Here is a 22,299-nt window from a genome sequence, read left to right on the forward strand (position 1 = left end):
ACAAAGCTCGAGGCCGCCTGAACCCTGGGCCTCGCCGCGTTCGGCCGCTGGATCCCGACTCCCCCGGGGTCCCCCGACCGGAGCCGCTCGGCGCGCTGCGCTCCGGCCGCCGGGTGCGCAGAGGACGCGCAGCAGCGCCAGCCTCGGGGCTGCGCTGGTTAGGTAGCTGGGGGGACCGGAAGGATGGCGAGGAAGTAGGAGAGGGTTTCCTGAGATGAAAGATTACTTCCGTCCGGGCTCTGGCCTCTCTCTGGAGCCAGCTCGTTGGGGGTTGGGGAGCGGGGTGCCCGGGGCTCGGGGGCCGCGCCTTGCCACCTGCAGCGCCCGGGGCGGGCGGGACGAGCTCGGCCCGGTCGGGGGGCTCACGCGGAGGGCATCCTTGCAGGTGGGAGTCGAGAGCGTTTCCTGGCGCCCGAGCCATGGTGGCCAAACAGCGGATCCGGATGGCCAACGAGAAGCACAGCAAAAACATCACCCAGAGGGGGAACGTAGCCAAAACCCTGGTAAGGCGGGGGCGGCGTGGACCGAGAGGCGCGGGGCCGGGCCGGGGCGGGCCGGGCGTAGGGCTGCGGGCGCGGGGCTGCCCCCCACCCCGCCTCCTCCGCGCCCCGGGCCGCCCCGCCCGCGGGGTCCAGCACTCGGGGACGCTGAGGAATGGGCTCCGCCACAGCCGGGGCGCGGACTTGGCCTCGCGTGGGCGGAGAGGGCCCTGGTTGGCCGTGGCCCCTCTGGGAGTGGCTGACACGGAGGCGCAGAAGGGCCTCCCGAGCTGAGTCTTTGTCTCTGGGAAAGATCAAAGTCACATCCTTAAGGGAAGAGTTAAACCCACTGCTTGACACAAGGGACAGGAACCTAGTAGATGCGAGATCGTTTGTTGAATGAATGAATGAATGAATGGGTAAAGGGAGGCCGTTTGCCATCTCTCCCTCCTAGGCTTCACCCCTGCCCGCCCTCCCCAACAAACACACCCTGGTAAGGTTTTCTTTCCTGCGTTTTGTAATGCTCTCCTTGTGTACATTGGGAATTCAAAGTGCGATTCAACCTGAATTTCCTTCCATCTTCCTTCTTTGCCTTTTCTCCAGGGGCTTGTAGGCCAAATTCTAAAAGCAGCATTCCTCTTATTAATTCTGTGAATTCAGGTTCATCTTGATAATATGTTCCAGAATTTTAGAGCCTAGTTTATTGCCAGGCATTCTACACCTCCAAAAGTGTAGATTAAAGCTTTATAACAATGTTTAAGTAAAATCTGTGCCTTATGCACAGGGGTGTGTGTGTGTGTGTGTGTGTGTTGTTCGTTTGTTTTCAGTAAAGCAAATGATCTTCAGCAGAAATTGCCAAGCCTGTATTTCTGGACATTCAGTGGCAGGCCTCAGATGAGCTGTTGGATGGTGTTTGTCTCCAAGTGCATGAGCAAAGACACTTGGAATCTATCAATATTATCTCAGACACTTCAGTGGAAGTTTAGCTGAAGCTTGGAGTTTGGCTGGAAGAGTCTTCTGACTTAATGAGGCGACTGCTTTTAGCCAAAGACACAATGCTGGTTTGATTCACTAAGCAAAAAGCTAGATTTGCAATCACTAGACTAGAATTCTTGCAGAACCAAGCAGTACTATGTCAGAGAAGCCTTAAGATCAAAGCTGGATCTTTATACACAGCTACAGGCTTACGTAGGCTTCCGGGGTGGCTCAGACAGTCAAGAGTCCGCCCACAATGTGGGAGATCCGGGTTTGGTCCCTGGGTTGGGAAGATCCCCTGGAGAAGGGCATGACAACCCACTCCAGTATTCTTGCCTGGAGAATCCCCATGGACAGAAGAGCCTGGCAGGCTATACATCATGGGGTCAAAAAGAGTCAGACACGACTGAAGCAACTTAGCGCAGCACAGCTACAGGCTTAAGTTGTGCTGGAAATTCCCTCATTTGGGAGCGAGATCACTGAGTAGTTGTTGGGCAGCAAAATGGCAACATGCCATTGAATTGGAACTATTTTTCACATAGATCTGTGTTTTTCTTATTTTTACTCAGGAAAAAAAAATCTTACTGTCCAAATTGATGCTGAAAAACAATTTTTAAGGATATTAAAGCATTCAGGGTTTATATCCCTAGAAGATCAGGTCTTCCAAGAATATTATACAGGCTAGTTAATTTACTGAAAATTTCTAGCTGTGTGGTTCTTTTTAATAAACTAAAAAAAAAAATCAGACTTCACTTGTTAATTCTCTCCAGTTGACAACTTATCTGACTGCAAAAGTAACAACAAAACAGAAACTTTTTTGCAGAGCTGTGTTATCCATTTGTTGTTGTTAGGTCGCTCAGTCAGGTCCCCTCTTTCGCAACCCCATGGACTGTATTCCCCCAGGCTCCTCTGTCCATGGAACTTCCCAGGCAAGAATACTGGAGTGGGTAGTCATTCCCTTCTCCATGGGATCTTCCTGACCCAGGGATCAAAACCATATCTTCTTCACTGGCAAGCAGATTCTTTACCACTGAGCCACCAGGGAAGTCTGTGTTATCTGTTAGGCTTGGTAAAGTCAGCATCTGCCACCTTGAGCTTTTCAAGACCACTCGAGAACAATTGGGACCTGAAAAAAAAAAAAAAAAAAAAAGATTGTCTCCAAAGTAAGAGAAGACAATGGAACAGCTGGAGAAAAAACTGTTTAAATATCTAAGAAATGTAGTCAACTTGACTGCAGTTCAACTCAATTCAACTTTCAGAAATATTTTCAAATAATGTTTAATGTGTGGTGTGAATAGATTTTTAATAGGTTCTGATATAGTGGGCCCTTCAAAAGTGCCTGGCGCCTACGAGGATATTTAAATGGTCCTACTAACTTTGTAATGAAAGATTTCCAAACCAAGCCACAAGGTATGTTTATTTTCCCTTAGTTAGAAAGGCTTTTTTGGTTAACTTTATTGTACATGGATCATCATCCAAAAAGAAGAATTAAATTCTCTTTCAAAAAAACAAAATGAAACACTTTAAATCCTAAATCTCATTTTCCTAATTACAGATCAAACATGATTATACTTAGAAAGAAGTAACTTGCAAGGGGTAACTTGTTCAGAATGAAATGCAGACACACAAACAGATTCTAAAGGAAAATCCAGACTAGTCATTTGGAAATAAACTCCTTTAATTGTATGCAGGTATTTCATTATTGGTGTACAGCTATGGAGTGAATCAATATTGTTCTCCCAGATAACAGAGTAATGGGATGATCATTTCGTAATTATACAGTAGTAACTTCTTCAGAATAAAGGGGCAATTTACATCTCAGAGTTCCCCTGCTGGTATCTTATCACAGGGTAATACACCCTCCAGCAAAGGGAAAGTGTTAGTCGCTCAGTCGTGTCCAACTCTTGTGACCCCATGGACTGTAGCCCACCAGGCTCCTCTGTCCATGGGATTCTCCAGGCAAGAATGCTGGAGTGGTTGCCATTTCCTTCTCCAGGGGATCTTGAACCAGGGACTGAACTCGGGTCTCCTGCATTGCAGGCAGATTCTTTACTGTCTGAGCCACAAGGGAGGCCCATTTTGGGGCCCACGGACTGTCAAACTCCTGCTGGAAATGAACCATGTCATTTGCATGATTCTACTGCTTTTGTAAAAACAACAACAAAAAAAACACACCTTTCCCAGCAGTAGATTCAGGCTTAGGTGAATTGTCCTGACAGATTTGTGCTGGGCAATGTTTCCCAAAATGAAGTAACTCAAAGCTCTCAGAAAAGGATATATTGGGATAGAGGGGTTTGTTTTTTTCCCCCCTGTGCTGCAAGTCATGTGGGATCCTAGTTCTGCTACCCAAGATCGAACCCGTGTCCCTTGCACTGGCAGCATGGAGTCTTAACAGCTGGACCACCAGGAATTCAAATCTAGAAAAACAGTATAGATGAACTTATTTGCAAAGCAGAAATAGAAACACATATAGAGAACAAACATATGGATACCAAGGGAAGAGAGGGGAATGGGATGGATTGGGAAATTGAGATTGATACATACACACTACTGTGGGCTTCCCTGGTGACTCAGACAGTAAAGAATCTGCCTGCAATGCAGGAGACCTAGGTTTGATCCCTGGGTCGGGAAGATCCCCTGGAGGAGGGAATGGCAACCCACTCCAGTATTCTTGCCTGGAGAATCCCATGGACAGAGGAGCCAGATGCTACTGAGAGACTAATACTTTCACTTTCATGCATAAAATAGATAACTAACGAGAATAGGCTGTATAGCATAGGGAACTGGCAAGGAAATCCAAGGAAGAGGACACACACACACACACACACACACACACACACACGTGGTTGATTCACTTTGCTGTACAGCAGAAACTAACACAACATTGTAAAGCAACTGTACTCCAGTTTTTAAAAAAAAAAAATATATATATAGGTATTATGACCAACCAAGTTGTTCTTGAGCTCTGAAAGTCCCGAAGTACTGTTGATTCACTATGAACTGTCATCAAAAAGATTTCTGTGTTATATGCTCCAAGCTCTACATCCTGATAATTTGAGTGGAGTTTCCACAAAGGAAAAATAAAGGACTCCATTTGGTATCTGCCCTAGACCAATAATCCCATTTACAGGCTCCTGAATTCGCTTGTTGACTTTGCTGGAGATAGAACTAAATGGATTTTTTTAAAATATAGCATTAGTGGGATGACAGCAACAGAATTTGTTTCTGGTCAACTGGGACAAATGATTAGGAAGTTGGTGAATGGGGGAGGGGTAAATGTTACACTCTGTTCAAATAACTATTTATTTGCTCTCATATTGACTTAGTCTCAAGTGCCAAAGAATGACACAGTGAAAATGCTGATTAAAGAGTTATTCTGTGCAGTTATTTGACTGATTTTGTCCTTGTTCTAGTCAAAAGAAACTGTCTATCCCCTTTCAGTGTGATTTGCCATCATACAAGTGTTGGTAGATACAAGTTTCTCAAAGTCAGAGAAGTGAGTTGTTTTAATCCTTAGTCAGATTCTATCTGCCCCTGACATTAATCTATACTTCTCTAGTAAGAGAAATCCTGGAATAACCCTATCACCAATTTGGAAGAATTAATAAAAGAGCCAATATCTTTTCTAGATCCTTCTTTAGGTGACCTACAGAGTAGTGAAAGTGAAAGTGTTAGTCGCTCAGTCATGTCCAGTTCTTTGCAACTCTATGGACTGTACCCCTCCAGGCTCCTCTGTCCGTGGGATTTCCCAGGCAAGAACACTAGAATGGGTAGCCATTCCCTTCTCCAAGGGATCTTCCTGAACCAGGGATTGAACCTGGGTCTCCTGCATTGCAGGTGGATTCTTTACCCCATCTGAGCCACCAGGGAAGCCCCTAGGTGACCTAAGATGTCATATTTAGTGAATCTTGCATGCTTATTCATTCTTTGATGAACATTTATCAAGCATCTACTATATTTAAGTTCTGGATCAGGCATTGGTATGCCCTGATACATGAAAGAGACACAGTGCCTGCTCTTGAGGGGCTTCCAGTCTAGTGGAGAGACAGACATTAAATAAAGCATCACAAGAATAAACATTGTCATACAAATCATGCTGAGTGCTATATAGAAAAAGTACTTGGTGATATAAGTGCCAAGTGAGCTCAACAGAAGTAGAAGAGAGAAGGTTCTCTAAGAATGGAACAAGTAAGCTGAGAACCAGAGGATTGTTGCCTTATCTATGATAAAAATAAGTTGTTGTTTTTTTAACCTCTGTTGACTACAGACTATTTTTGGCTCATGCCAATGAGGAAATATTTGCTGAGTTCTTTCTTTTTTTCACTCTACCTTCTCCCTTAGCATTTGAGAAATTCTCCACTTTCAGATGCCTCTCTCAGAAAATATTGGTTTTCCATTGATTGATTGGATTGTAAGGACCAAGCCCTACCAGCACACAGACCCAGAGGGGTTGCAGAGGGACTTCCTGTTCTTTTGGTTTGAGATGAGCAAGAGGTTCACAGGACTTATCTGTGTGGGAACCACAGGCCCCTTGTGCTTCCCGGAGAAGCAGAGATTTCTCCAAAGAGTCAGCTTCACTAAGGATTAGGAGATTTATTACAAAATGCTGCTCCTCTCACCTCCATACGTGGTTGCTGTCTACTGTTCCCTGGATTTGCACTGCAGTGACTTCCCAGGTTTTTAGCACTTAAAAATTTTTTCTTTTTTAAACCATTTTTTATTTTTTAAAGAGTTCTCTTTATTTTTTTGGCCGCACCATGAGACACATGGATCTTAATTCCCCAACCAGAGATAGAACCCTTGCTTCCCAGATGGCACAGTGGTAAAGAATCCACCTGCCAATGCAGGAGACACAGGAGACCCGGATTCTATCCCTGAGTCAGGAAGATCCCCTGGAGGAGGAAGTGGCAACCCGCTGCAGTATTCTTGCCTGGACAATCCCATGGACAAAGGAGCCTGGTGCTACAGTCCACGAGGTTGCAAAGAGTCAGACACGACTGAGCTTACAAGCACCCATGCTTTGAAGAGTAGAGTCTTACCCACTTGATCTCAGGGGAAGTCCTGGCACTTGGAAAGTTTTGAAAATGGCTGTGCTTCGTGACCCAGGTTGGAAGCCACAGATGTGGGAATTCAAGGGGAGTCTGCTGGAGGCAAACCCCCTGGCTCTATAATGAGGCAAATCTAAACTTGAATCCCAGCTCTTGCTGAAGTTAACAAAGCCTGAGCCTCAGTTTCTCAGCTACAGAAGGGGGATAGTAAGACTGACTTCGTGTAGAGTTGTGAGTGCTAAATGGTAAATATCGGCTGCTTCCTAGAGTGCCTGGTATGAAGTGTGCTTTCAGCCAACAGAAACAATGATTAGTAATGGCATTTTTGGCTCCCAAATCACTGTAATGATTTATGTATTATACCTCATCTGTCTCCAGAATATTTAAGAACTATCAAGTTCATTGAGTTCAGTTCAGTTCAGTTCAGTCGCTCAGTCGTGTCCGACTCTTTGCGACCCCATGAATCGCAGCACACCAGGCCTCCCTGTCCATCACCATCTCCCGGAGTTCACTCATACTCACGTCCATTGAGTCCGTGATGCCATCCAGCCATGTAAATAAGGTTGTTGACGAGTTTTTCCAAACCAGTCTTGATCCTTTAAATTGACTTTGTTCATCTTGATCTCTGGCGCCTCAGACAGTAAAGAATCTGCTCACAACGTGGGCAACGCAGATTCAATCCCTGGGCCTGGCAGATCCCCTGGAGAAAGCAATGGCTACCTACCCCAGTATTCTTGCCTGGAGAATTCCATGGACAGAGGTGCCATGGGGTTGCAAAAGAGTTGGACACGACTGAGCAACTAACACTTTCCCTTTCGTCTAGGTCTGCCCACTGGCATTAAGACTGGGTCTGTCTCATTCACCGACGGGTCCCCAGCCGCTAGGATGGTGTCTAGCTGTACTCGGTAAATGTTTCTTGAATGAATGAACCTCATCTTACCTTCTCCCACTCACTTTCAGAGGCCGCAAGAAGAGAAATATCCTGTGGGACCATGGCTGTTGGCGCTGTTCGTTTTTGTTGTCTGCGGCTCAGGTATGGGTTTCTCCCTGTCCTTACTATCCCATGGTCTCCTCTGTCCCATAAAAACACGTTTTATCCACAAGGTAAATATGCCAAAAATATATTGGTCTGGGATTCAAGTTAATCGCTGCCTGAAGCCTTCCTCTTAATGGGTTTTGATTTCGTTTTCGTTCCAGCAAACCAAATAGGAATAGAGACAGAACTGATATGTTATCAAATCATAATCATAAAGTGATTACACTGAGCAATTAAATTGGCTGGCTACACTTCAGAGTTCAGTTAAAGCTTTCTCTGAAGACCTGACCTAAAAAGGGGCATTTGGAACAGAAAGTGGAGCACCGATCTGCTTGAGATAAATTCACGTTCCAGAAAGAGAGAGAGGCCTTATGCCTTGAGAGAAGCTCGGCAGAGATTTGGGAGAGAACGGAACCTTGGACCTAAGCCTCACGGTACAATCACCTGATGCCGGAAGGTGGCAAGTTCAGAGAACGGTACTTATACTCACATTAGAACACATGCCTTCCCTGGTGGCTCAGCGGTAAAGAATCTGCCTATAATTCAGGAGACCCAGGTTCAGTCCCTGGGTGGGAAAGATCCTCTGGAAGAGAAAATGACAATTCACTCCAGTATTCTTACCTGGGAAATCCCATGAGCAGAGGAACCTGGTGGGCTAGTCTATGGGATCGCAAAGAATTAGACACTGCAAGCCTGCATGCATAAAGCTTCGTGAACATTTCTATTGTAATTTCATTGTTGGTTATAAGCCATTTTTCTACAGAGTAGCCAGAAAGTCTGGAAGCATAGAAGAACATCTATAATAAATGGCTTACTGATATTATGTGATAGTGTACCATACGGTTAGTGACATTACATGATATATTCAGTGTGTTGCCCTGCGTTAGCAATGCATAGGTCAGAGCACTGGTGAAAAATTGCACTGAACACGGTGCACCGATGTGGCATTTCGCTCAGTGCCGCCTATACAGTCATCTGTGACACGTTGCCTCACATGATCTGCCTCTGATTCTCTCCCAAAAGCAAAACAAACCAAAAAAGGAAAAACACATGCTGTTAGCATGCCACAGAAAAAATCAAGAAGAAAAATCCATCTGTATAAAAACTTATCTTGTTTTCAGGTTTTATAGTCAAACAAAGATTGAACCTTGAGCCTTTTATCTAATTATCTTTCTCTCCCAGCTTTATGGTTTCTTGAAAAAATATTATTCCTCCAAGTCACTGATAAAAGTCTAGCCTTGGAGAAGCCCACAGAACATGATTAGAGACAAATCCCCTCAGGTTGATTTTGAACCTCTCAGCAAAACTCCTACAAGCAATCCCAGTAACTTGAGGGTCCCCAGTGTGCCTGGCACTGGGCAGGCTCTGGAAATAGAAACTCCTCCAGGAGGCAGCAGGCCGTGGGTAGGCAGATAAGGAAGCTGTCCGTTGTAGCCCAGGGGATGAGCACTGTGATAGCAGAGTGCTCAGAGGGCTTGGCAAGCGCGGATAAGGGACTGAGTCCATTCGGGCTGCTTTAGCAAAACACCGTGGACTGGGTGGCTTAGAAATGGCAAAATTTTATTGCTCATGGTTCAGGAGCCTGGAAGTCAGAATAGGGTACCAACATAGTCAGGTGAGGGCCCTGTGCCCAAACACAGACTTCTCCCTGTATCCTCACATGACATCCTCACATGGCAGACGAGGCTTGGGAGCTCAGTGGGGTGTCCTTTACAAGAGCACTGATCCCATTTATGGGGCTTCCCTACTGCTCAGTGATAAGAACCCACCTGCCAAAGCAGGAGACCCAGGTTCGATCGCTAGGTCAGGGAGGAAATGGCAACCCACTCCAGTGTTCTTGCCTGGGAAATCCCAAGGACAGAGGAGCCTGGAGGGCTGCAGTTCATGGAGGTCTCAAAAGAGTCAGACATGACTGAGAAACTAAATGAAACAACAAATCCCATTTATGAGACCTCCACCCTCAGGACCTAAGCACCTCCCCAAATCCCTACCTGCTACCTCCATCACATTGGGTACTAAGATTCCAACATGGGAATCGGATTGTGTAGCGGGGCTTCTAAATCATGCTGAGCAGAAGAGACATATTCCCAGAGGAGCTGCCATTTGAGCTGAGTTTTGAAGGACAAACAGCCAGACAAAGGGAAGGTTAATCCACATGAGGGAGCACCGTGTGACAAAGGCTTGGAGGCCTGAGATAATACACCAGGCTCAAGAATGGCCAAAGCCCAGTCACAGGGCTCTCTGAGAGTCAGTCACCATACAGCCTGTGTTGTTAGGAACTAAATAGATACAGAGCTGGGGTGGTTTTTTTTGTTTGTTTTGCTTTTTTTGCTTCAAGATACACAGTAACTGGAGCCCTTTCTGGCCTGTGCCCTTAGGTAGCATGTAGGGGAGTGTTCGTGCTTAGTCGCTCAGTCACTCCTGACTCTTGCGACTCCATGGATTGTAGCCCACCAGGCTCCTCTGTCTATGGGGTTCTCTAGGCAAGAATACTGGAGTGTGTTGCCATGCCCGCCTCCAGGGAATCTTCCTGACCCAGGGATCGAACCCAGGTCTCCTGCACTACAGGCCAGTTCTGTACCCAGTGAGCCATCAGGGAAGGTCATATAAGGGAGAGGGCAAGCCAATAGTCTGGCTTATTTTTCTCCAACCCGTGCTAGTTTTCAATACCCATCCTTTTCAAAGGGATTAAAAACCTTCTTTAAACTACATCTTAGTTAACATTTTGCCAGGCTTATTGGTTGACATACTAGGAACTGTATCTCCCCCTCCTGCCTGAGTACATTGCCATGTTTGCTGGCAGTAATCTTTTGCAAACATCTCAGTTTCCATTAGTTTTTTCAAGGATCAAGTACATTGTCTCTGCTGTCCTGTTTGTTGGTTTGTGCAGGGGCCTGAGATGGGAGCCTGTAGGGCCTGGAGATTTGGACTTAAAATAGTTAAGAGGACATACCACTCATGGCATGCCACATCCCCTGCCTGCACGCCTGGGGCTCTTCTAAGGATGCCTCTTTATTTTTTAAAATACTTTGGCCATGCCGCATGGTATGCCAGATCTTAGTTCCCCGGCCAGGGATCGAACCTATGCCCTGTGCATTGAAAGCACAGAGTCTTAACCACTGGACTGCCAGGGAAGTTCTATAAGGACACGTCTTTACCTCTTCCTAGTTAAGACCACTGGCTTCTGTGGAAAGGCTAGACAGTGAACAGGGAGTTGGTCATCTTAACTTCCTTCTCTGTTAACATGCTGTTGTGATCGAAGCAAAGAACCTCATCCCTTTTTTAATCATAGCTAAAAATAATGTCCCTTTTAAATTTTTCTTTTCAAATTTCTTTTGCCAACTTTAGCTTTTTTTTTTTTTCCGCAAGCTTCGTTTCAGGCCTAAGCGCTGTTCTCACAGAAATGTATCACTCTTCTCAATTCGTCCTTGGTGCTGTGCCGTTCCTTCTATCTTTGTCTGTGTCCTTTTCTAAACCAAACATGTCATGAGAAACACAATAGCTGCTTCAGCTCCGTCCCTCTTGCCGTCTCTCTGGGATTAGTCACGATTCGGTTCCTCTTGCAGCTCTCACTTTCCCTCCAAGTTCCTCACGTTCCAGAGTCACAAGCCATAGGCTCCTGCCTATCTTTTTTCTCCTTGATTTTATTAGAGTTGATTTTACAACATTGTGTTAATTTCTGCCTCACAGCTAAGTGATTCCGTGATCTACCCGCCTTTTCTCTACGTTTAAAAGAATTCGAGGTAGGGGACATATGTATACCTATGGCTGATTCATGTTGATGTATGGCAGAAACCAACACAACATCGTAAAGTAATTATCCTCCAATTAAAAATAAAATTAAATTAAAAAAAATGCAATTTCCTCAAATCTAGCCCTTCCCTTTATCATCAGTTCCTTAGCTTTATGTCATGAGCCGTCTCAGTGCCTGGATGACTGAAGGCCATCATCGCTGCTCTCTTTCGCCTCTGTTCAGTTTTGTGAAAGCAAAAGTGTTAGTCGCTCAGTCGTGTCCGACTCTTTGCTACCCCATGGACTGTAGCCTGCCAGGCTCCTCTGTCCACGGGGATTCTCCGGGCAAGAATATAGGAGTGGGTTGCTATGCCCTCCTCCAGGGGATCTTCCCAACCCAGGGGTCGAACTCGGGTCTCCTGCATTGCAGGCAGGTACTTTACCGTCTTTACCATACTTTACCCATTGTAGCGCAATGTAATAAAGACCCATCACATCCCACGTCCTGCTGTCCGTCTGTGATGCATGCAGCAGCCCTGTCACCACCGCCTTGCCTGTCATGCTCACATAAAATACACCGGACTTTCCGGTGGGATTTCCATACCTCTGCAGACACGCCGCTTCCTATCCCTGTCCAGCGGCTCCCTTTCCCGTGAACAGGATATACCGTAGGCCAACCTTAAGTTCCCTTTCACCAAGTCCCGGGGATATTAAGGAGGTCATTTGCCCTCTCTGAGTTCGTATAATTAGTTATTCATATTCTGAAAAATTTTTTGGCTACGCAGGCTCTTCATTGCGCGCACAGGCTTCTCTAGCTGTGGCGAGAGGACTCAGTAGTTTTGTGGGCTTAGTTGCCCTGAGGCATATGGGCTCCTAGTTCCCTGACCAAGTATCCACCCCAAGTGCCCTACATTAGAAGGCAAATTCTTAACCACTGGACCACCAGGGAAGTCCCTAGATTTTTATACAGAGAGGAAAAATGTGATCTGATTCTCTTATTTTCATGACCTTACTCTGTTAACCCACTTTTCTGACTGATGATTGGGCAAAGGGCTCTTTTTAGGAATAGTGTCACATAGAAAACAAACTTATGGCTACCAAAGGGGGGATGGGGGGAGGGGGAAGAGATAAATTAAGAATTAGGGATTAACAGATATTACTATACATAACAGATAAACAACAAAGACCCACTGTATAGCATGGGAAACTATATTCAGCATCTTTATAATAACATATAGCAGAAAAGAATCTGAAAAATTGTATATATATATGTTTGTATCCCTGAATCACTTTGCTATATGGCAGCCCACTCCAGTATTCTTGCTTGCCTGGAGAATCCCATGGACAGAGGAGCCTGGTGGGCGACAGTCCATAGGGTCACCAGGAGTCAGACAGGACTGAAGTGATTTACATACTCACACATGTGTTTGTATCAATGAATCACTTTGCTGTACATCTGAAACGTTGTAAATCAACTGTACTTCAATTTAAAAAGTCACAGAAATACTGTCAGTGTACCAGGGTAAATCAATACTCAGGTCAGGCACGTCATAAGCATTGCCTGCTTTATCTGTTTTCCTAGTATCTTCTGGGAAAGAATGAAGACTGGTAAAAATGTTGACACTTAAGTAAATGCTCGCTTGCTGGTCACCCTTACTCCATTTTATGTGGGAAAACAAGTTAACAAGCCTCCAGGAGGTGCCGGGACCCCTCATCACGGGGAGTGACACGTCACAGCACACTCTTGACCCCTTCCTCCTCAGCTTCTTCCCTGTGGCCTTCCTCATTCTCCACACGTGCCTTCCGTGCCACCGGCGCTGGGCGCTGACAAGAGCCGGATGATGAGAAGGACGGGAGAGGACCCGGGGGAGTCAGGAGGCCACACAGCGCAGGCACTCAGGGAGACCCCTGGGGCCCAGGGGATCCCACTCCTCACCAGGGCGCCCCCCGGGGTCCCGTCCAGCCCGGATCCATGGTTGTAACCAGTCAGAGGATGTTATCTAACACACCTCACTTCAGAGGAAGGAAGTGTCCACTTTCCAGGATTGCAAAAGATCTCTCCGGCAAGACACTTCTTTGAAAACGGACCAACTGGCCGTAAAAGGATAAGAGGCTTCCGAGGGGAGGTTAGTTTGGGACGCTGCCAGATGTGGGTTCCGAGCCTGGGTTCGCTAGGTATCCGCTGAAAACCCTTGGACCAGTTCCTCACTCTGTATTGATTTCCTTATGGATTAAACAGGGGTAGGAAGAGCCCTGCTGGAGGTTGTCCAGGCGCTGAACGGCTCCAGGGACGTACATGCTGGCCCACAGCATGCTTGAAACCTGCAGCCTCAGCCACTGCCACCTCTGTCCCCATCACCCTCCTGGGAAGTAATGGTACCATGGATGGGGCTTACGTGCCAGGGGGGCTTACGTGCCAGGGGGGCTTACTCTCCCATCGCCCTCTACCCCCATCCTCCCAGGCTGTGCCTCTGCTTGGCAGACACAGCCACTCACGGTGGTCTGAACCTTCCAGAGAGCTGTAGACCCCACCTCTTCACTCCAAGGAGGAGGGGACGCTGTCTCAGTGATAACACTCCCAGTGTGTGAGACTTATGTTCCCACAAGAAAGCGGCAGAGCCTTTCAGACAGACCCAAGCAGGAAAAAGGAACCACCCACAGGCAGGCCGAAATGAGTGCATAGGGGTTTGTACTTTGAAGTTGAATATCAGAAGTAACCGGTGAGTTTCATCCCTTTGCTTGTGTGTATGCTCACTCGCTTAGTCGTGTCTCACTCTTTGCAATCCTGTGGACTATAGCCTGCCAGGCTCCACCATCCATGGGGATTTCCAGGCAGGAATACTGGAGTGGGTTGCCATTTCCTCCTCCAGGGGATCTTCCTGACCCTGGGTTTTTATTTTCTTAAAGCAACCGAAATACACCACTGTTTTGTTATTTAAAAAAAAAAAAAAAAAAAGTTTCCCTTGTAAGATGCAAAAGCTCAGGGGAACAGCGTGTTCTAATGAGACACGGAATTGTCCACAGAGGCCATCTCAGGCCCGTGTCTTACTTGGTCAGGCTTAGTTTGGAAACTAGCCTTACTGTTGTTAATATTATATACCTTCCATCAGAAATCTATAACCTGTCTCTTAGTCACATCCCTCTTCTGAGTCCCTGCAGATGATTATTTCAAACAGGCCAGAAATTTTTCTTGTTCAGGTCTTGACCCGAAATTTTTCCTGGGGCCTTTTTAACTGGGTTGCATTTGTCTTTGTTTGATTTCCTAGACCCTTAGATTGACATTGAAGTGCCAAGACTTTCAACACCCCTCTCTTAGAAACTCGGCTGTTTTATTCTCTCCCATTTTTATTAGAAAAAAAAAAATATCTTCCATTTCTGCAGGCTGGGGGTCCTTTTTCCAGATAAGCAGCTCATCCCGACTCTCAGTCCCCTGTTTTCAAAACCCTGCCTCTTTAGGGAACTGTCTGATAACTTCTGTCTTTATCTTGAGACTCAGAGACAAGCGTGACCCGGAATGTCTGTCTGAGGCAGCAGAGATGCTGTCATACAGATACACTGAGCGCTATCTGCTCCAGACACTTGCTGTCTGCGGGTGCTTCCCTGGACCATTGACGGAGTCCATACGCCGTTTGTGCCCACAGTTCTTGCCCCTGGGTTTCCCGCTCCGTTTTGTCTCGGGCTCTTTCAAGAGCCTCATGGAGGAGGGTTCCGAGCCACCCCCAGAGCTCTGTGGGGAGTGTGCTGCCATGGGTCAGTGACGTCTGACCTGAACACAGCAGTGACGGCAGGGTGATCAGCCCTGACGTCCGTTCTACAGGGTTCACTGGACAACCATCTTCAGCAGTTTTACAGTAGTTTCTAGTGTACAAATTCCGCACATCTTTTGCTAAGTTTATGTCTAAACATCAACATTTATGTTTTTGACGCAATTGTACATGGAGTTGTTTGCTTGCTTGCTTGCTTTCTCTGGCTGCATCTTAGTTGCGTCATTCGGGACCTTTCATTGTGCCGTGTGGGCTCGGCAGTTGTGGTGCACAGGCTTAGCTGCCTGTGTTCCCCCACCAGGAATCAAACCCGTGTCCCCTGCACTGCAAGGCAGATTCTCCACCACTGGACCTCCAGGGAAGGCCCTGTCTTCAGCACCTTTTTACCCCTTTTCAGTCTTTTATTTTTTATATACATAGGATCTTTCCATAAGCATTACTGTCTTCAGCATTTTTGACTGTCCTCTTGAACTATAAGTTTCACCTGGACCTGGGAAAATGAGGTCTTTTTCCTCACAGGCTAGCTGACCAGACAGTTGGGTAGTTCAGTCGGTGCTTCCATGTTTCTTGGGACCCTGTGGTGTCATTCACCTCTCTGGGGCCCTGGCGTGTCCTTGGATGTGGGCAGGAAGCAGCAAGCTAAGAGCAGAGTCTGTCCTCTTCCCTCACTGAGCTTTCAGCCAGGTCTCTGGAGCCACCATTTTACCCCCATTGTGCTTACGACTCTCAGAAGGAAACTTACACACCAGCCAGCCCCGCTTCCTTCCCTCAGACTAATTCTCTCTCATCTGTCCCTCATTTCAATTTCATTTCTCTCTCTCTCTCTCTCGGGCTGAACCTGATACTCACTTCCTAATTAGAGATTATGTGCATTTTCGTGGTTCTTGAAGCCTGGGTTTTCTTGAAACTGATGAGTTTATATCCCCCATCAAAGGGAAACCTCCAGGGTAATAGGATTAACCAGTGACTTATTTCCTTCCTAATTTGCTATATTTTCCAATTTTGTCAATGAGCATCTATTACTTGTATAATCAGAAAAAAATAAGTGTATTTGGGGAACAAAATGTCTAGACTCTTGGTTTTAGCCTTTTCTTTCTGTTTGTTTTTTTTTTTTAAGCAGTAGACCTCTTTGTTCAAATCTTAAAGGGAAACAAATGAAAGAAAAGCTCTTCTCACTGAGGCAGGATCTTCAGTGAGATCCTGTGTTATGTGTGTGTGCGCATATGTGTTTATGTCTCTGTGTGTGTTTATGTCTGTGTCTGTGTGTATTTGCACATGTCTGTATGTGTGTTTGTGTATATGTGTTTGTGTGTGTCTCTGTGTGTGTGCTTGTCTATGTGTGTTTATGTGTCTCTGTGTATTTGCATATATGTGTTTGTGTGTCTCTGTGGGTTTATGTGTGTGTCTCTGTGTGTGCTTGCCTATGTGTGTTTATGTGTCTCTGTGTATTTGCATATATGTGTTTGTGCGTCTCTGTGGGTTTATGTGTGTGTCTCTGTGTGTGTGCTTGCCTATGTGTGTTTATGTGTCTCTGTGTATTTGCATATATGTGTTTGTGCGTCTCTGTGGGTTTATGTGTGTGTCTCTGTGTGTTTGTATGTGTCTGCCTGCTTTGTGTGTGTGTGTGTGCGTGTCTGACTGTGTGCATGTCTGTGTGTGTGTGTGTTTAGGGGATACCTCCTGTGTTGCTGGATATTCTGATTTTTTTTCATCCCCAGAGGGGAATGCACATCTGGGCCCTCTTTGCCCATCACATGGGGAATTATGTCTGGCCCAGCGCTGGCCTCTGTGATTACAGAGTTAATGCCTTTCCCACAGAGCCTGCACCATCAGTCATGAGTAGCTGTGCTGTTTCTGGACAGGAACGTTCCCTTTGTCCGGCAGTTAACAGACTGTACTCTTCTGTCTCCTGCAGGCACTCTGCCTGCTGGGGTGGAATGGAGTAGAGATAATATATCACGGGCAGGACCGTTTTCTCAGGACACCCTATTCAGAACAGATAGGAAGAGTGATTCCCTGAGATGTTCTTGGCTGGGCTTGAAGTCTCCTGTCTTCCCAGCCTCGTTTCAGGGGGTCCAGCAGTCTCCCTTTATGGATATGCCTCTCCGTTTCTGGAAGGGCCAATTCCCCTTCCCTCGCTGGGACTGGTGGTTCTGTTAAGGATGGTGTGGACGAGCAAAAAGCCCAAGTCCCGCATGTGCCAGCTCCAGGGCCAGCCTCCTTGGATTGAAAACATGGCTCTGCCATCTACTAACTCTGTGGCCTTGTCAGAGCTACTCACATCTATACCCACTCTAAGCCTCAGTTCTCCCACTGTTAAAAGCGATGATTCTATCTGAAAACTCCTAGGATGCTCATGAAAATGAATCCTGGGGATTATTAAATGAGGCCATGTGTGCACCGTGTTTAGTTGAGTCCTAGTCGTGGTTTTACAAATGCTTGTTGTTCCTGTCATTTTGATGATGCCCTTCGTTGTGCTGTGTCGCCGTCTCTCAACACTCCTGGCAAGGTTCAAACCAAGTTTCTGAATGTTTACAAGGAAAAGAAAGCTAACGCTGTGACTCTGGTGAAGGTGAGAACATTTGTAGTGGGGGAGCACAACTCTGTGATATTGGGGAAGTCAGGAGCCCCAGCTCCTACCTGGATAGGTAGAGCTCACGGTTTGCCAGCCAGGAGTCAGTGGTGTCATCTCTGCAGGGGCAGCTAGAGCTAGAGCCTCTTCTCTCCTTCCAGAAAGAACTCTTTGAAGACTAGTCCATGGGGTGAGCAGGATCTATTCATACAACTATTTTGACTACTGTTTCTTGAGCACTTACTATAATGCCAGGCCCTCCATTTATGGTTTCTTTTCTTATCACACAGTGCCTACAAAGAAGCTTTGGTACTCATTTCTCCGAATCACAAAACAGGTCCATAGAGGAAATCAGCCAGCATCCCATAGCTAAAAAGAGAGCTAGTTCCCGAACCTAAACTCCAAACCCATCTGCTTTCATCACCCTACGTCCTTTTCTCTTACCATTTCCCCCAAACGACCATGGAGGAAGTTTTCCACCAACTTCAAGCATTTAGCATATGACCAGGTATTGAAAAAAACTCCTGTTGAAACATCTCTTACTTTTCCTGCCAGAAAAGGTGCACAGTGCAGAGTTCCATTTGGACAGACTGTCTGGGTTTGCTCCCAGGTGGGTAAAGCCCCGACCCAGCCATGGGCTGTTTCTTGACTGGGCCACCAGGCTTCTCTGTCACCTTGCTCTTTCCTGGACAGTTGCTTCAGGATAGATTTGAATTCACCATGTTTGCAGGTTGACCACATAAACACTGGCCTTTCCTGGAGACTGCCTGAACTATCTTGAAATTGTGATACCCAGAGGGTGTCACAGCCCCAAGACTGGAAAGTGGGATGTTTGAGGAGCTGAGCCGCCCCGGAGAACCCCTTCTGTTTCACCACAAAGGAAAGCTTGAGGACGTGCGTCTGCTCTGGAACTCCTGCCTCAGGATCTGAGAGGAACAGTCTGGAAAAAGATGTCTCATCACCCATTGGCTCCCTCAAGGTGATCTTCACACATCCCTCGTCTATGCTTCCTTCTTCCCCATGCCCCTTGGGTCCTCTGGGTTTCTTTATGGGTTCCTTCTCAGAAGAATGCTTCTACTGTCTGCCATTTGACTCTAGAGAGCGAGTATCCCATTCTTTGCTAATCTGATCCCTTCTTCTAACATCGTCCTCCCGCCCTCACCTGTCCCAGGCTTCCCTCTCTTTCCCCTCTTCTCCATCTCTGGAGAAGCCACTGGGAAATGGCATCTTGCCTTTGACCTTCTTTGTGCTGATTCTTTCAAAGAAAGAGCCACCTCACGATGTCTTATCTTCTAACATTTCTGCTTGTCTTTTGTGGGACCCATACTTTTCCTACTGGTGCTTTACTTTTCTAAATTTTTTAAATGAAAAAGAATAAAAGTTGTGTGATTTCTGAAGCTGGCTTATCCTCCTAAAGGGGATTCCCTCTGGCCTCTCTGGATCCCGCTTCTCAGCAACTTCCTTGATGTCTCTTGTCAACCACTTACTTTCAATAAACATCATTTTTGGACGCCCCCGTTGTCTGGTAGGGTCCCAGCGTTCCGACAGTCTCCTAGGGGACCTACTTGTGTCATGCCTGTGTGCTTCAGCCACTTGCAGTTATCTGAGGTCAGACAGTCCCCAGGAGGTGAGTGCATTGGACTGGCACAGCCCCCAACCTTAAGGAAGTTTATGTTCTTATGACTTGACTTCCCCTCAAGGACTAAGCTCTTGGACCAATTGAATCTCAGGGTTGCCATATGATGCTGATTCTTTTGGTTGGCAGAGTAATCAATTGAAGTTTTTAAATGCATTTTCCTCCATGCTGTTCGCAATTTTTCATCTTTTGGTCCTTCAGTAAATTTTTACTGAGAACCTACTATGTTCCTGGTGCTGAGCTTAGACCCAGGGGTTGATCTGGCAACACGATCATCCCTGCTGTCCTAGAGCCTGTGGTCAAGTGGGGAAGAAGGATGAGTCAGTCAAATAATTATGCTGAAATGTATAAAATTTCAGCCATGAATATGTTTGAAGGAAAGGCACGTAGGGCTCTGAAAGCATGTACCAGCAGACCTCAGAGATATTGCAGGTTTGGGTCCAGGCCATTGCAAGTAAAGTGAATATCTCAATAAAGCAAGTCACATGAGTTTTTTGGTTTCCCAGTGCATATAAAAGTTATATTTGCACTGTACTATAGCCTAATAAGAATCCAATAACATTTTGTCTTTAAAAAAAGTGTATATATGTTAATTTAAAAATGTATTTTTTTATTGATGAAAAACACTAACCATCATCTGAGCCTTTCCGCAAGCTACAATCTTTTTTGTAATAGTAATATCAAAGATTACTGATCACAGATCATCATAGCCAGTATAATAATAATGAAAAAGTTTGAAATGTGAGAATTATCAAAATGTGACACAGAGGAAAGAAATGAGCAAATGCTGTTGGAAAAATGGCACCCTTAGACTTCAGCCATACTGGATTGCCACAATTTTTTTTAAAAAAAGGCAATAAAACAAAGTATACCTGTGATGCAAAGGGATGGTGTGCTTTGGGTAAGTGGCTCTCCAAGTGTGGTCCCCGGACCATCAGCCTCAGCATCACCTAGGAACTTGTTAGAAATATACATTCCCAGTTCCCACCACAGACCCACTGGATTAGAAACTCTAGGGATGGGGTCCAGCACCTGTTTTCAGACACGTTCAGGACACTGTGATACACAAGTTAGAGAACTCTTGCTCCAGATGGTCAAAGTCAGCCTCTCCGAAGAAATAACTTTTGAATTATGAAAAAAACCTAGGCAATAGGGTAGGACGGGGAAAGTATTTCAGATGGAAAGAATGGCATGTTTAGAAGTCCGATCGTGAGATCAGGGAGCTCCTGAAAACAGGAAGATGTGCCATAAAGGAGGAAGAGAGTGAAGAAGGTGAGTATGGACAAGACGCCCGGAGCCAGAAAATGCTCGTCATGAAGGCTTTGCAAAGGATTGGGCAATACAGAGCTTCTGGAACGCTAGGAACCCAAGGATGGTGTGATCTCACTTACTGGGCGATACAAAGCTTCTGGTATGCTAGGAACTCAAGGATGGCATTATCTCACTTATTTTTATCGGGAATAATTCTAGCTACAGTATGGAGAAAGGATTGAAGAGGAGCAAACCAGCTGGAGATTGTCTCAGCAATCAGGGGAAAGATGATGGTAACTTGGACTAGGGCGGTTTCTGGAAGGATGAATGAAAGACGCAGAATCACAAGATTATTAGGTAATGCCCACAGGTCTCAGTCATCAGCTAGACATGTCCAAGAATGACCCTGGTGCTTTGGGTTTACGTGCAAGATGGAGGGGGAGGATGCCAAGCTTGGCAGTGGGAAGAGACCGTGAGGCCTTCCTCTTGTGTTCGATGAGCCTTTGAGCCATCTGTGCAGGTATCAATTAGACGGTGGAAGGCGTGGGTCTGGAGCTCCTAAGAGAGGTCAGGGCTGTCAGCACATCTTGGTGAGTCATTGAAAGCTAAGTGGCCATTGATGAGATCACCTGGGAGAAGGGATGTAATGAAGAGAGGAAAGCCAGAACACATAGTGGTTCTTCAGCATTCTCGTTGACTGGGCAGGAAGAGTCAGGATGACCCCCATGCACCAGGTTTAGTGTAAAGAGTAGAGAGAAGGAAGAAGCCTGGAAACCCGGAGAATCGTGTGTCACAGAAGCCGAGGGAGAGCTCTCCGCAGGGAGCGCTCGCAACGGTGAAGAGGGGTATACGGCCAGAGGCGGCTGAAGGATGCTTGTGGCTTAGGTGACTTGGAAGGCCATTTGTGGTTTCAGCAAGAGCGATTTCAATGGAGTTGAAGAGAGCAGAAGCTAGAGTGCAGTGGAATGAGAAACCGAAGGTAAGGAAATGGATAAAGTGAGGACTATAGACAGCTTTTTGGAAACGGTTGTGAAGAGGAGGGTATCTGTGGATGGGAGATGTAGAGTCAAGAGGATTGTCCTGGTTTGTTTGATTTTTGAGTTGCCAGTGCTTCTCGCATATTAAACCCTAAGGACTTCATTGAAAGGGAATAGTTGAATAGAAGAGATGGAGCCAGCTGAGGTTAACAAGAACCAGGGTCCTAAACAGATGGGAGAGCACGGAGGCTCTCGGATTCTGGAGTTCCTGCTCTGGCCTGGATTTTTCTGAACCTCTGTGGCCTTCCCAAGGCCGGATGCCCTGACCTCCAATGCCCGCCACCCCTCCCGTTCTTGGCATTCTCCTCCTGCTGACTCGCCTGCCCACAGCCCCTTTCCTGCAGCCCGCTCAACTGTTTTGTCTGCTTTGTTCACCCACTGTTAAGTTATTAACTTGTCAGGGTCTAGACTCCCCACTTCCTTTCCCACTTGGAACCCACTCTTGGCTCCCTTCCCGTTCACCGCCTCGGAAAGTCAGCGCTGGGGAAGCCTGGATTGCTCAGCGGGTTATTACTGGCGTGCACACAGAAGTACAGTTAATATAATTGGTATAAGATGGTAAAGCCTTTTTAAAGACCTTGATGCAACTGAAAAAACATCATAAAATACAACCATCTCTCCATTATCTTAACAGTGGAGGCAAATGCTGAACTTAAAGTAGACTTTATTCAAAGTAATTTCTCCAAGAGGCTTCGATTTTAAAGGGTCACCTGTAAACATATTAAAGACCATCAGATTTTACATGTTAATTCATGGATTCAATAAGGGT

At 46.2% G+C, this 22,299-nt stretch overlaps 1 protein-coding gene across 1 annotated transcript; it reads left to right on the forward strand.

Moving 5' to 3' along the window:
• Positions 1-419: 419 nt before the first annotated feature.
• SERP2 (stress associated endoplasmic reticulum protein family member 2) lies at positions 420-18,427 on the forward strand. The gene is made up of 3 exons (XM_068984752.1): positions 420-503; positions 7,463-7,535; positions 18,337-18,427. The coding sequence occupies exons 1-3, from the start codon at positions 420-422 to the stop codon at positions 18,339-18,341; spliced, it is 162 nt and encodes a 53-aa protein (XP_068840853.1). The 3' UTR covers positions 18,342-18,427.
• The last annotated feature ends 3,872 nt before the right edge of the window (positions 18,428-22,299 follow it).

This window comes from Capricornis sumatraensis, chromosome 12 (genome assembly GCF_032405125.1).
Source record: "Capricornis sumatraensis isolate serow.1 chromosome 12, serow.2, whole genome shotgun sequence".
NCBI classification, from domain to species: domain Eukaryota; kingdom Metazoa; phylum Chordata; class Mammalia; order Artiodactyla; family Bovidae; genus Capricornis; species Capricornis sumatraensis.

Excerpts from the sequence above, each read along its gene's own strand:
- SERP2 (XM_068984752.1), top strand. The coding sequence starts at position 420 with ATGGTGGCCAAACAGCGGATCCGGATGGCCAACGAGAAGCACAGCAAA. Across the intron at positions 504-7,462 it reads GGAACGTAGCCAAAACCCTG|AGGCCGCAAGAAGAGAAATA; the intron begins GTAAGGCGGGGG and ends ACTCACTTTCAG.